This window comes from Gasterosteus aculeatus, chromosome 4, assembly GCF_964276395.1.
Source record: "Gasterosteus aculeatus chromosome 4, fGasAcu3.hap1.1, whole genome shotgun sequence".
Lineage (NCBI taxonomy): Eukaryota > Metazoa > Chordata > Actinopteri > Perciformes > Gasterosteidae > Gasterosteus > Gasterosteus aculeatus.
In genome coordinates this window covers 5037043-5049499 of record NC_135691.1, presented here as the reverse complement: position 1 = coordinate 5049499, position 12457 = coordinate 5037043, and the positions used below count along the sequence as shown (strand labels likewise).

General features: G+C 42.1%; 1 protein-coding gene across 2 annotated transcripts; it reads right to left on the bottom strand.

The window, feature by feature from the left end:
• Window positions 1-151: 151 nt before the first annotated feature.
• On the bottom strand, window positions 152-12238 carry canx (calnexin). 2 transcript variants are annotated; one of them, XM_040173421.2, is made up of 15 exons: window positions 12026-12238; window positions 8187-8414; window positions 7552-7625; window positions 7407-7465; window positions 6850-6991; window positions 6689-6770; window positions 6295-6487; window positions 6024-6213; window positions 5807-5920; window positions 5540-5696; window positions 5241-5456; window positions 4892-5011; window positions 4111-4234; window positions 3950-4020; window positions 152-3313 (listed from the first exon to the last, which is right to left on the bottom strand). In XM_040173421.2, exons 2-15 carry the CDS (start codon window positions 8409-8411, stop codon window positions 3254-3256), a joined length of 1827 nt encoding a protein of 608 aa, XP_040029355.1. In that variant the 5' UTR covers window positions 8412-8414; window positions 12026-12238; the 3' UTR covers window positions 152-3253. The 2 variants fall into 2 exon arrangements, with proteins under 2 accessions (XP_040029355.1, XP_040029354.1); XM_040173420.2 differs by having other exon boundaries at window positions 6024-6487; window positions 12026-12233.
• Between the last annotated feature and the right edge of the window lie 219 nt (window positions 12239-12457).

Sequence of the window (12457 nt, the reverse complement as noted above, 5' to 3'; positions counted from 1 at the left end):
TATATTCTAGTCTTTAATCTTTGGCACAATAATGTATTCAAGCTTAATGTAAACGGTGCAATTAATGACGTCCTATTGTAACATGGCACTTTTTATAGTAAGTATAATATTAAGATATTAAGTTAGCTTTCTGAGAAAGAATCAAAATCACATTTATAATTAATTCCGTTTCTTTTGGCCTTTTTATTCATCAAAACAAATGTTGACTGCATGTCCACATACACACACTCACACTCATTCATACATACTCATCCCGGCTCCATCACAGTATTTCTATTCAAAGACAGACCTTAGGCCCACCTTTCTACATAGTGTGTACATCAGAAACAGGCCGCAGGACCAACCGTTACGTTTAGTTCAAAACACAATGTTGACAAATAAAAAATAAAAAGCAGAGTTACAGAGTCATGTAAAGTTTCACCAGCAGATACAGTGTTCAGTCTACAGTCGGTTCAGCTAGGCAGCTTCAGCCAGACACAAAAATAGAATCAGAGACAAAAACACAAGAGAGAGGACCACGAGAGCGGCTAAGACTGACACATTCCGGGTGGGAATGCCGGAGGAGGCCGCCGGTCCTTAAAGCCTGGAGGTCAACGAAAGGTTAAATCACAACACCGTAGGGAATAACATTAAGGACTACAAGCAGCGAAGCGCACAGCCAAAACAATCCTGTTTACCCTAAAAAAAAAAAAAAAAGAACATGAAGGTTATGGAAGCCGGAGATCCCACCGGCCACTTTCCCCCCGTTGGCTACTCGTCATGCTGTTGGTCAACAAATCCAGAATGAAAGTCCACAGAATACAACAAGAGGACACATCGAGGGTACAAGACTGAATTCATGTTACTTGTTTTAGCGAACAACTTTGACATTCACAAACCTAGCTTTGTTTTACTTTTTAAGCGCTTTGAATCAGTACACTTATGCTATGTGTTAGATCCTTCTGGATTATAAACCCAAAAAAGGATTTCCTGATTGATAAAAGAAAATTAAGAAACTTTACAAAGTTCATGATTGTTTTCCTCAGCATCACACCGGAGGAGAGAACCTTTTGTCCCGATGGTGGCGCTAATAGGTCAGGATTGCAGCCCAAAGCTACTGAAACTTGTTTGTGGTTGTCAGCTGATGGGGGGGGAAAAAAAAAAGAAAAAGATTTACGCTTTCATTTTGGTGACACCTGGTGGTTGGTCTCCTGTTTTAAAATGTGTCTGGCCTATTCTGCTCTCCTGGATGACATGATTATTAATATATAAACTGCAGAATACATTTCAGCCGGGTGTTTGCCATTTAGTTTTTCTTCACTCAAAGTTCACTTACTGGCTGTTAGCAGAGTCTCACAGTCTGTATCAACGGATCAAATTAGCTTACGTTGTCATCGCGTGACCCGGGATGATCCGGGAGTTAACCTCAAGTTCAGTTTGTTACGTCAAACGGCTGTTACCTAAACCGCCGAAATGGATTCAGGTAGCAGAGCGTCTGTTGGTGGAGGTGTCGACAGGTGACTGTTAAGCGCTTCACTCTTCCCCCTCGTGCCTTTCTTTCTGTTCACATGGGGTTGAAGAAAGACTGACTGGGTGTCGTAACGCAACATTAAAAGCGACACAGGCGATGCAAAGGTAAACTGATCCACGCCCAGAAAGGATCCAGGTGGATAAGAGGACCCAACGAGCTTTTGCCAAGTTTATTTGGACAGATAAAAAGTAGCTGTTCAACACAGAAGGTGGAATAAAACAAATCTACTCATCTACTACTAGAGAGTAAAAACCTCTTCTGCTGACAGAACCAGGTGTCAAAACACCTGCGTCCAACAATTAAATCCAAGGGTTCCTCTCAAACGGTTCTAGGCTCACTGGTTCTGACCTCTGACCCCCCCCTCTGCCTTCAGGAAAATACACAGAAATACAGAAAAAAAAAAAAAAAAGAGCGCTGTGTGTGGAGCCAACAGCTTTACAACAAAACACAACTAAACTAGGAAATGACAAAAAAAAAGGTATCAGCGGCCATTCTTATTAAATATTAGCATGATGGCTAATTACTAGCTAATTTGATAAATCTATGAAGGCCAACGGTTAGTAGATGAATTAGCGGCTTACCAGGCTAATTAGCTAGTTGTTGGTAATTAAATTACAATATCTGCGAACTTGTTAGCCGCCCCGTTGTTAACGCAGAAGTTTGTGGGAGGACAGCTTTAAAATAGTACAAGTAGCCGTATTACTACGGAGTTGTTCATGAGCCAATTAGCATGCTAGGAGACTAATTTGCAACACTTTTGGTGGCTTCATTTCCTGATAGTTTTTTTAAATCTCCCAGAAGGCTAATGGATCAACTGATTGCGTGAAGTGAATTGCATGTTGCTCACAAGCTGGTTGCTTGCCCTGCAGACTAGACTTGTTTAATGTTCAAAGGGCTAATTGGCAATACGTTTGTTGAAAAATTATCGACTGTTGGATTCTGACCAATTTTAATCTTACTAGCACACTGATGTTGAGAGTAGCACTGCGGTTGAGGGGCTAGTAAGAAAGACGTTTTTAGATTTATATTCTTGACTTTTTGTTATTCTGACGGTTAACCTATTTAGCAGCTTGTTAGCAGGCTTATTGGCAATACGAATGAATTCAGAGTTTGACGGATAATTCGTTTGACCGTTAATTAGCACCAGATTACCGGCAAATTAGCAGCGTTTCATTTAGCTAATCAGCAAATCTTTGAATGTTTGTTGGATAATTGGGATCACAGTTGGCCTAATTGGCACCCTGATGTCAAAGCTAATTAGCATGCCGTTGGTCACTCAAAAAAGGATGCTGCTACTTCACATTGATGGCTAAGTAGTGGGTGTTGAAGGCCAAATTTCCATCAGTCAGGACACTAATTAGCGGGACGTTGGTAGGAAGGCGTTTGTTAGCTCAGGACGGCGCTGGGCGGTTAGCAGGCGGCGGGGGCGTAGCTGACAGGACACATTGATCCCATGACTATGAGTCTAAGGTGGAATGATGCAGGAAGTTTTAGTTAATCTCAATTATATTCTCTTTAAAAAAAAAAAAGGAAAAACCCTCAGTCCTGTTCACACTGGAATTGTGATGAGCAAGCATCCATAGGTCTTGATTAGTTTTCATCAGCTTTGCTGCTGCCACGGGGTTCCATTTAGTCTTCATTGCCTCGCAAGAGGAGGAGGAGGAGAGGAGAGGGGAGGGGAGGGGAGGAGAGGGGGGGCGACACTTTAGGAGGGGGTGTAGAGGTCAGATGTAAATAGAGATCTCAGTCCTTTCTGGCCTTCCTGTTCCTCGGAGATCTCCGCAGGACGTCGTCCTCCAACTTCTACACCAAAGGAACAAAACTTAGGGTTAAATTTATTCGTCCAGAGACAAGAACTGGGCTGCAACAAAGTATAATCTTTCAATTGATTTTGGGATTAATTGGATTTTTAAAAAAGCCAGCATTTCCAACCCTTCATTCTAAAAAAGAACAGACTGCGCACATTGTGAAGTTTTGTTTTTGCACTTACAGGTTGCTCCTTGAACATCATTTATAAATAATAAAGAAATAGAAATTACACTACACTCAAAACTTTCACACAGACGCACACACCCCCATATTAGCTTGAAGCTTATTCATTAAATGATTACATCATTGTGAATTTATACACCACATTTAGCTCAGCTTAAGATGACCAATAGTCAATCATCAAGTCAAATTTGTCAAAAATGTAATAATACATTTTTATCTATTTTATTAATTTGTTGTTGCAGCCCTAATAAAGACCAAAACATTCTGTGACAAAGGTCACACCAGAAAACGAAAGTTACATTCAGGAGGAATTTTGCCAAGCTGAGACTTTAAAGCCACATGGTCATCCGTACTCTTTGTTTCTCACATTCCAAGTCTGCAAGAACGCCTAAAAAAATTCCCCCAAAAGAGTAATTTCGCCCATATTAGGGAACGGTCCCTCTTCACCTCATCAGCCGTCGCCTCCTTCCCTGCATCCTCCTCCTCGTCTTCTGCGGGAATTTCCTCTCCGTTCTCTTCTGCAGCGGCAAGAAAAAAAGATTTAAAGGTCAAGCTGACTGTGACGGACAGGTGAGTAGTGTTTCTTTGAATCCAGCCGTCGTAGATACCTGGACTGCTCTTCTCTTCGGCCTTGTCCTCTTCTTCCTCGTCCTCCTCTTCCTCCTCCTTCACGTCGGGCTGAGCTTCATCGGTCTTCTTGTACTCTGCTGCTGGTGTCTCAGGACTCTTCTTCTGCAGAACACAAACGGTGAAAATCTTCAGAAACATCACTTGCATGCATTCATTCATGCTTCCAAAATCCACTGACTGAAATTATTACACAAAATAAAATCAGCAAATCTCTTTAGATCTGGATCATGTTTCTATATGGAAGAAGACATCAGAAGACTAAGACTTCCTGCACATTAGTCATTTCAGCTAGACAAAAAAAAATATCGAAATCCTCAAAGTACCTAAAGAAGTCAGATGAATGTAGCTAGTAAAAAGGCTACACGAGAAGTGAAGCTCCTACTTGAAATAAGTGCAGGCTGTTTCTGAGACTACGGACGTCCAAACAACAACATCATCACCAGCACAAAACAAACACGCAAAGCTACTACTATCATTCACCGGGCCCGAGGCGGGTTGATTCGAGGGTCCAGCTTCGTTAAACTCTTCCTGTAAGCTGGTGAGACTCAACTGACCCTGATCTGATCCTGAAGACCTCTGTGGAAGCCACACACATAAAAACACACACCAGACTGAGATAAGGCCGCAGGACGGCTCAGAATGATTCAGGTACATCGGCCTGGCACTTCTGAACTTTAAGTCTGTTCTTCTCAGCATTTTCCCTTGAGGTATTAAGACTCCTCTAACCGGCTAACAGCACAGTGTGTGTGTTTGTTTTACCTTGCCGGTGCAGCAGAAGACAATGATAAGGACGAGCGGTAGAGCCACAGTGAGGACGTAGACGATCCAGAGCCACGGGCGCTCCTCCGCAGCGCTCAACATCTGAGTCGCCAAACCGGGCTGTGGCAACACAAACAGTAACACATTAACACAGAAGACACACAAATACCGTTATCAAGAGAGAAAAATGATCATGTTTGACTTTGAAGGGACAGTAGTGGGGCTATGAGAGGTTTGTGTGAGCTTCTTCTATTGTGTCGGTTTTACTACATTCCTACTTTATAAGAATGTTCTTCTGTGGGAGCCTTTTTCCTTTAATAACAGCGCCATACAAAATGTCTTTGCTCACATCGGCGGCGCCCTCAGCGGCCTTCTTAAGCCCCCAGCCGTCGGCGGCCCAGCGATCGGCGGTGGTGCGGTCGTCTGTGATGAAGAAGTTGTCAAAGAAGATGTCGGAGGTCATGGACCAGAGCTCCAGCCCCACGGCGCTGAACGCAGTCATCCGGAACGGCTGAAGGTCCTCGAAGAACGCAGGGTTCTGGATCTTCCTCGGCTTCCACACGCCCTGGAGGAAAGAAACGGGGGCGTCACACAAAAGGCCCGGACGTCTCGCCACAGGGACGGAGGGGGCGTGGCTTACAAACTCACCTGGTAGTTGGGGTTGTCAATCATGGGTGGCTTCCACTTGCCCTTGTGGTTGGGGTTGTCGATCATGGGCCGTTTCCAGGCACCGCAACCTGGGGCGGCCTCACAAGCAGGGTTGGGGACCTGAGGGGCCTCCCATTCGCCGTCCATGTCCTCGTCCCTGAGAAACACGGGGCACAGACGGATAAGGCGAGCGGGGTGGTGTCAAGGAGGTCCACTTACAATTACATATTTTTTTAATCAGCCATTCGGGGGAGCCACGGCTCTCACCAGTCTTCGGGTTTGGCAGCATCGGGGTCTCCAATGTACTCTGGCTCTTCGTCCAGCCAGCCGTCTGGTTTCACTGCGTCTTCGTCAGGAATCTGAGCGGGAGCGTCTTCATCCCTACAGACAAACAAACATTAGTCAGATTATCTCATTCTGAGCCTGCTGCTGATCAAACATTTGGTAACAGACTTCTAGATCACTACGTAGTATGTGTACTGACCAGTCTTCGGGCTTGGTGGCGCTGGGGTCCTGGATCTTGGGCCTCTCGTCCCAGTCCTCTGGCTTCTGGTCGTCGGGGTCCTCGATCTCGGCGGGGGGATTGACGGGGGGGGTCATGTCCGTCAACAAGCTGCCGCTGTTCACCACTGTCTGATCGACCAGCACCTCAAAGGTGTTATCGGGGTTCAACACTGGAGGAGGGGGACAGAGATGAGGAGTTACAACCTGGACGGATAATAATGGTGGTTCCCCAGTGTACAGGTATGTCTTACCCAGTGTGTACAGGTGAGTCTTCTTATCTGTGTAGTAGGTTCTCAGGTCAGAATCTGGCTTCTTGGCATGTTTCTCTTCATATTCTCCAGTTTTGGGGTTTTTGTGTCTGAAGATGAAGTGCAGTTTGTATTCCTCTCCACATTTGTCTGGTCCGAACATGATGGTATACGGAGTTTTATCCACGAACAAGTCCTGAAGTCACAAGAAGGTACAACGTTCACAGTCTAAAGCCTCTTTTCATACAGCTTTAACACTATATCATGCAACAGTTAACAAAGACGTGTTAAAGTTCCTATCTTTGTAAAAACCCAGCATTAAAATGTACTTCTAGTCAAGTACTGTATTGCCATTATAATCAATATTAATAGTCCGATAACATTACTATAAACTGACCAGGTTGAGGTCGGGCGTCTGACTCAGCAGTTTCACGTAGGCGCCACCGCAGTCTATGCCGGCCTGGAAGTTGACCTCGTACCTAAACACAACACGGACATGAAAGAAGTGAGTGGGATCCAGAGGAGGGGATCGAGATGTGTGAGAGGAGAACTTCTTACTGGACAATGAGCGGCTTGGTGTCGAAGGTGAAAGGTCGCAGCAGCTGGGCTGAGATGGCGTGGTGTTTGGCCCGAGACTTCAGGACCAGGCCTTTATCGCCGGGGAGCTTACTCTCCTTCATCTCCTCCACCGCCCATTTACCTGGTGGTTACATAATCAACTTATTCAAAAAACTAGTTTGATGGTCGGGTTACTTTCATCATCATCATCAAGTAAAAACCATTTCTGGTTCTAAATGAGCGCCGGTTTAACAGACTACAACAACGAATACTGCTTTTACATTAATATATAAATACAGAAATATGTTAAAGTGCTTTAATATTTGACTGACTATACTTACTGAAGGAATGATTTAGTGCAACGGTATTGTATTTGGACTAATAGTTTTTAATACTGTGGCATTTTTTCCTTCCCAGGAAAACAGTATTTGTACAGAATGGTACTTTTACTATGTGGTAATAGTACTCTTGGTGAAATAACACATCTGAATATCCCTCCCCATTCCTGCATAGTACTTTATGGATTTGTGATTAGTTGTTTACGGGTTATGGCTTACCGTCGTACTTGGCGATGTCTTCATCAGCGTCCTCCTTCTTGGCAACTGAAAGCACCCAACTGGAAACAACACATCGATTCAGGTACCCACACACAGGCGAGTTCACACAAACACACACACACACACAACACACACGAGTACTTACCCATCTAGTGTCCCACGGTCAAAAGACTCAGCTATGAAATGTTCCCCCATCGGCTCTGGAGCCTTGTAGGTTACCTGAGGCGGAAGGTGAGGAAAGAGTTCCATGACAGAAAATACTTCAGGTGCATTTACATTTGGTTGCACCTTCATCTGAGGGATTTAAATAATGTGAATGAACTGGATTTAACACTTTGAAGCTCAAAACCCAAAAGATAAAAGCATGTTTGTTTTTAAACACTCCAAAACCAAAACTAAATTGTTTATATCAGCCAGAAGCTGTAATCATTTTTGCTACAATCTAATTTTTCTGACCATGCCTCAACACATGTATGACATATTTTGTTGGAAAACCGGAACCAGAAATAACCCGTTTTTCTAATCTAGAAAATGTTTTTTCATCAAAAATATTTTCTAGATTTATAATTATGCCCCAAATAATGAGTTATCTAGAAGAAGAAAAAAATAGAGAAACATAAAAGTAAAAATAAGATCACAGTAATTAACTACTTATATTTGTTATTTCAACTTAAAAGGTGACAATCAATGTAGAACAACAAGCTGCTAGTTTTCTTTGTGAGTTTGGAGCGAGGCCTCGTCCACCAGCACCAGAAGTAACGAGCCAAACAGGAGTCCCACCTTGGGTGTAGGAGGAGTTTTTGGTGCAGCTGGAGCTTCGTCCTGCACATCCCCTTCCTGGTCTTCCTCCTCGGCTCCGGCTAAACCCAAATCCAGTTCGTCCTCCACGTCCACGTCGTCACCAAGAACCTCCTCCATCGGGTCCTGAGCCCGAGAGAAAGGGGCCACACTGAGGCAGAGGAGGCCCACTGCCAGGAGAACCAACAACCCGACCTTCTGATCCATAGTCTATGAAGGGGGAGGAGGAAGAGAGAGGAGGGATAGAAGGGGGGGGGGGGGGGGGTGAGTTAGCACTGTTTTTACGTTCCTCACGATGTGTCCCCGGTGCATTTTAAAGCTCTACAGACCAACCCATGAATAAACCACTTCATCACAGACTGACGCCGCCCCATCATTAACACACTGGTTGTTAACGTGCGTCTCCCTGGCAACCACCTGTCGTCGGGGTGACTGAACACCACTCACAGGACGCGCAACCCTTAACGAGATTACTCTCACAACACACACACAGACTTACTCTGTTGCACATTGACACAGAGCCTGACTGGTTTATTATTAACACAAACATTTCACTGTGTAGTTTACATGTAAATTATGAAAACGTGTAGAACTGTGAAGACAATATCTGCTAAAATAGCAGTTTATTGCCCACCGTCTACGTCCAAAACAGGAAATTAATACAAGGATTATACTTTAAACAATAATTGAGTCACAAAAATCATCCAATGATGATCAAAATGATCAATTTTTGGAAAAAAAACATTTAACTTAGAATGGATATTATTTACCACTGAGATGGTCTTTATATTTGTAGTATATATTTAGAATTTTCAGTTTATACATTTTTTAAAGCATGTTAGTATGTTAGTAAACTGTTAGGAGCCGCCCAAAGGCAAAAAGGACTAACTTTATTTCCCAAAAAACTTTTACATAAAATTGGTTTTATGCTGAAACAAGACAAAGTTTTAACCACATCAGACAACCAAAGTTTTATTTTTACTGATTGAATTACTTTACATGTAACTAACAACGCTTTTTTTTTAAAATGAAGGCGTCGCTGCTTTGTGTTCGGGGGATGCGTCGGAACCGGCATATAATTACGTTTTTTTTTTTTTAAATCTATTAAATAAAAGATGAACAGAGGCCGATGAACATTGTGTCAATTTGTATAAGAAGTCAATAATCCTGTGGGTGTGTTAACCTGCTTCTTTACTCACTCAGCATAGTTGGGGCTAATCAGATTAGTCTTCAGCGGGATAAGCATTCCCCGGCTAACGGTGCTAGCTACCTGGCGCTACCCGTTAGCTTAGCATCAAGGCTGTCTGGCCAAAGGGTTTAAGGGAGGTTGCTGAAGAGTCATAAAAAATATGAAATATATACATACAACTAACAGGAAAATCATTTTATGCCATGCATATTTAACGTATATTATATAACATTTAAAGTTATATAGAATCACCATTGTTCACTACATATATATTTGTGATCTAAGGCGCTAGAGTTGGCTTTTCCTTGAAAAAAAAAAAAATGAAAATGTATGTATTTTTCAAATCCAGATAGTGGTTTAGTTAGAATTACTGTCTGTTAAATTCCTATTTATAAAAACTCCACCTTCTAATATAAACATAAAAAATATAACATTCTCACACAACAGCAGTAGTCTTTAAACAAACAGAATGAATTATTGAGGACTATTTCTGACGGTGGAAGAACTACTACTACTTTTTGTGCAACATCATGTTCCAGTAAGCCCTCTGATTGGCAAATAACAGCCGTCCGCCTCAAATCACTCTAGCAAAACAAGCTGAAGTCGGGTTTCTCGGATGGAGGGTCTGGATTTACAGTTAGTGACTTAATCTGATATTAAAGGTTTATTTAGCCTGCAGGACATCTGCTACTCCTCCATTTGAACATCCGATAACAAAAACTGGTTCCTAACTGGGTTTGATGGGAGGTGGCTGTGGAGAACAACTCCAGTGTTATACCAGACCGGATGGGCAGGTTACTATTTAAAATAGAAAGAGCCGTTGTAAACACAGAATGAATGGCTTAGAGTGTCAACTACAAATGTGTCCCTTTCCCCCTAAGTTTATACTTAAAGCATTCAGTGAGTTTAGATTGATAGATCAATCTAATTGATAAAGATAAATGTAATGTTTTTATGGTTGTGACCAAAAGGAGAGGATTAATGGATTTACCTAAATGTGCACACACACACAAAAAATCTAAGTATTAAAAAAAGAAAATAAAAATCAATTGAATTGATTAAAAACAATAATTTTATTATTGATTTCATGCTTCTTCCTTATTTATATATGTGTAAATATTCACTGCATTCTGCAAATGTACCTTCAGAATTCCAAATTTGTAGTAGATTTATTTGGCTACCAGAAAAGAAAATGGCTTCAGATTTGTGAATTAGAAAGATTATGGTATTTAGGTCTTTTTTTAAAAAGGCCAATGAGAATTTAAATGTTTCACTTTGCAGGTGAGAAGTTCGAATTTGTGTAGCTGGTTTGTGCAGCACGCCGCCCTGGAGCAGGTTGAGCTGGTCGGTCCGCTGCATGAGTCAGTGAGACCGGATCACACTAGCCCATAAAATCAACTCACTGGTGCCCATTTCTGAACACAAGACCCTAGAGCTGACTTTGTAACGGTTGGGAGATTACAATTGTTTTATGAATCAAATTGATTCATCAAAACAGATTGAACATAATTAGTTTTTTCTCATTTCGTGCCCTTAAAACTCCACATAAATTGGCCTGTATTCAAATAGGTTCTAGTGTTGCGATGAACTAGGACAAGATAATGCATCACATACGGGACAGGCAATCATTTAAACAACTGTTTTTTTGGAGGAATTGGATCTTCGAACACTGAAGTAATATATTGATTACATAGAGGCATAAATTGAACAGATATGGGCCCTTTAGTTAAGTACCACAACCATCAACATCCCTCATTTTTAGTGATTTAGACATGTACTCATGAAAAAAAGTCATGTTTTCAAGGTTGTCCATCCCATGAAAAAATAAATATGTATACATGTTTTGTTGATCATTTCATTGCTGACAACCAGTGGAATTGTTACTTCATCTTTAAAAGTGAATGATTAATTAAGTTAAGTAACGTCAACTTGGATGGAAGGTCGCAAATACTCGTTAGTTAACGGCTCCATGTCTTTTCACTTGTTTACACAAAATCCAGCTTCACATTACTTATAAGAAAAACAAGAAAGACTCATTTAAAATTGATAAATTAGGGTCAACTAATGCAGCTAACGTGCTAACTGACCCCATGATAAAGACTAATTTTTTATCACTTCACCACCACATCATATTTATATTCGGTAAAGATCATTGAAGGTATATAACTTATTTAACTTTATCGAGGATCCGCCGATTTCCGCTACGAACGCATCTGACAATTAACTAACGTTAAGTTAGCTTAGCTTAGCTGCGATGCTGCTGGCGAAGGAAAATTAGCTACGGTTTTCTTGGAATATGAAACACGAGGGGACTTTTAAGTCACTTTACTTAACAGCAGCATCAATCTCAGTTAAATACATCGTGAGATGTTTATGGTTCGGGGGATATTGGGCCAATGTAGCATGCTAGTTTGATAGCTGAATTCACCTGCAGTTAACGTTAATTAGCCCCAGTTAGCTACTGATGCTAACGGCGTGCTGGAGGCACGGATATTCGTTTTCAACGACTAAAATGGCTGTTATTTTAATCATTAACATACTGAGAGTATTAAAAAACGACATTTCTCAGAAAGCGCTACTCTCCAGCAAAGCTCCCCGGTAATAGGTGCAGTTTATCGGTCTCTTAACTCACCTCCGGCTCTTGGATGTAAACGCCTCGGAACGACTGAGGAGCGTCACATGGGATATTGGAGGGCACAAACCACCGCCCCCCGACGTCGCTGATTGGTCAGTGAGAGGAAATATTTGACGTCGCCTGTCAACGGTCAACAGCTGATTGGTCGAAGGGGGAATTTCGGTCGGACATGACAGCTGCCTGCCTGCCTCCCCCACCCCTCCCCGAGCTGAACCTCGTGGACAGCGTTGGTTGGTGGAGCTGTCAGAGGAAGTGCTCGCTGATTGGCTGGAACCAGGGTGAAGAAAAGGACTGCGATATGATGCTTGAGGAAAATACCAGAATCTTTAGCGATTGTATTTTACCATAAACATTTAGTAACCTTTTGCGTTCAAATTAAAGTTTTGTATATTATGTAAAACTAAATTTTATGATATAAACATAAATCAG

Excerpts from the sequence above, each read along its gene's own strand:
- canx (XM_040173420.2), bottom strand. The coding sequence starts at position 8,411 with ATGGATCAGAAGGTCGGGTTGTTGGTTCTCCTGGCAGTGGGCCTCCTC. Across the intron at positions 7,466-7,551 it reads GACCGTGGGACACTAGATGG|TTGGGTGCTTTCAGTTGCCA; the intron begins GTAAGTACTCGT and ends TGTTGTTTCCAG. Across the intron at positions 6,992-7,406 it reads AGACATCGCCAAGTACGACG|GTAAATGGGCGGTGGAGGAG; the intron begins GTAAGCCATAAC and ends TGTAACCACCAG.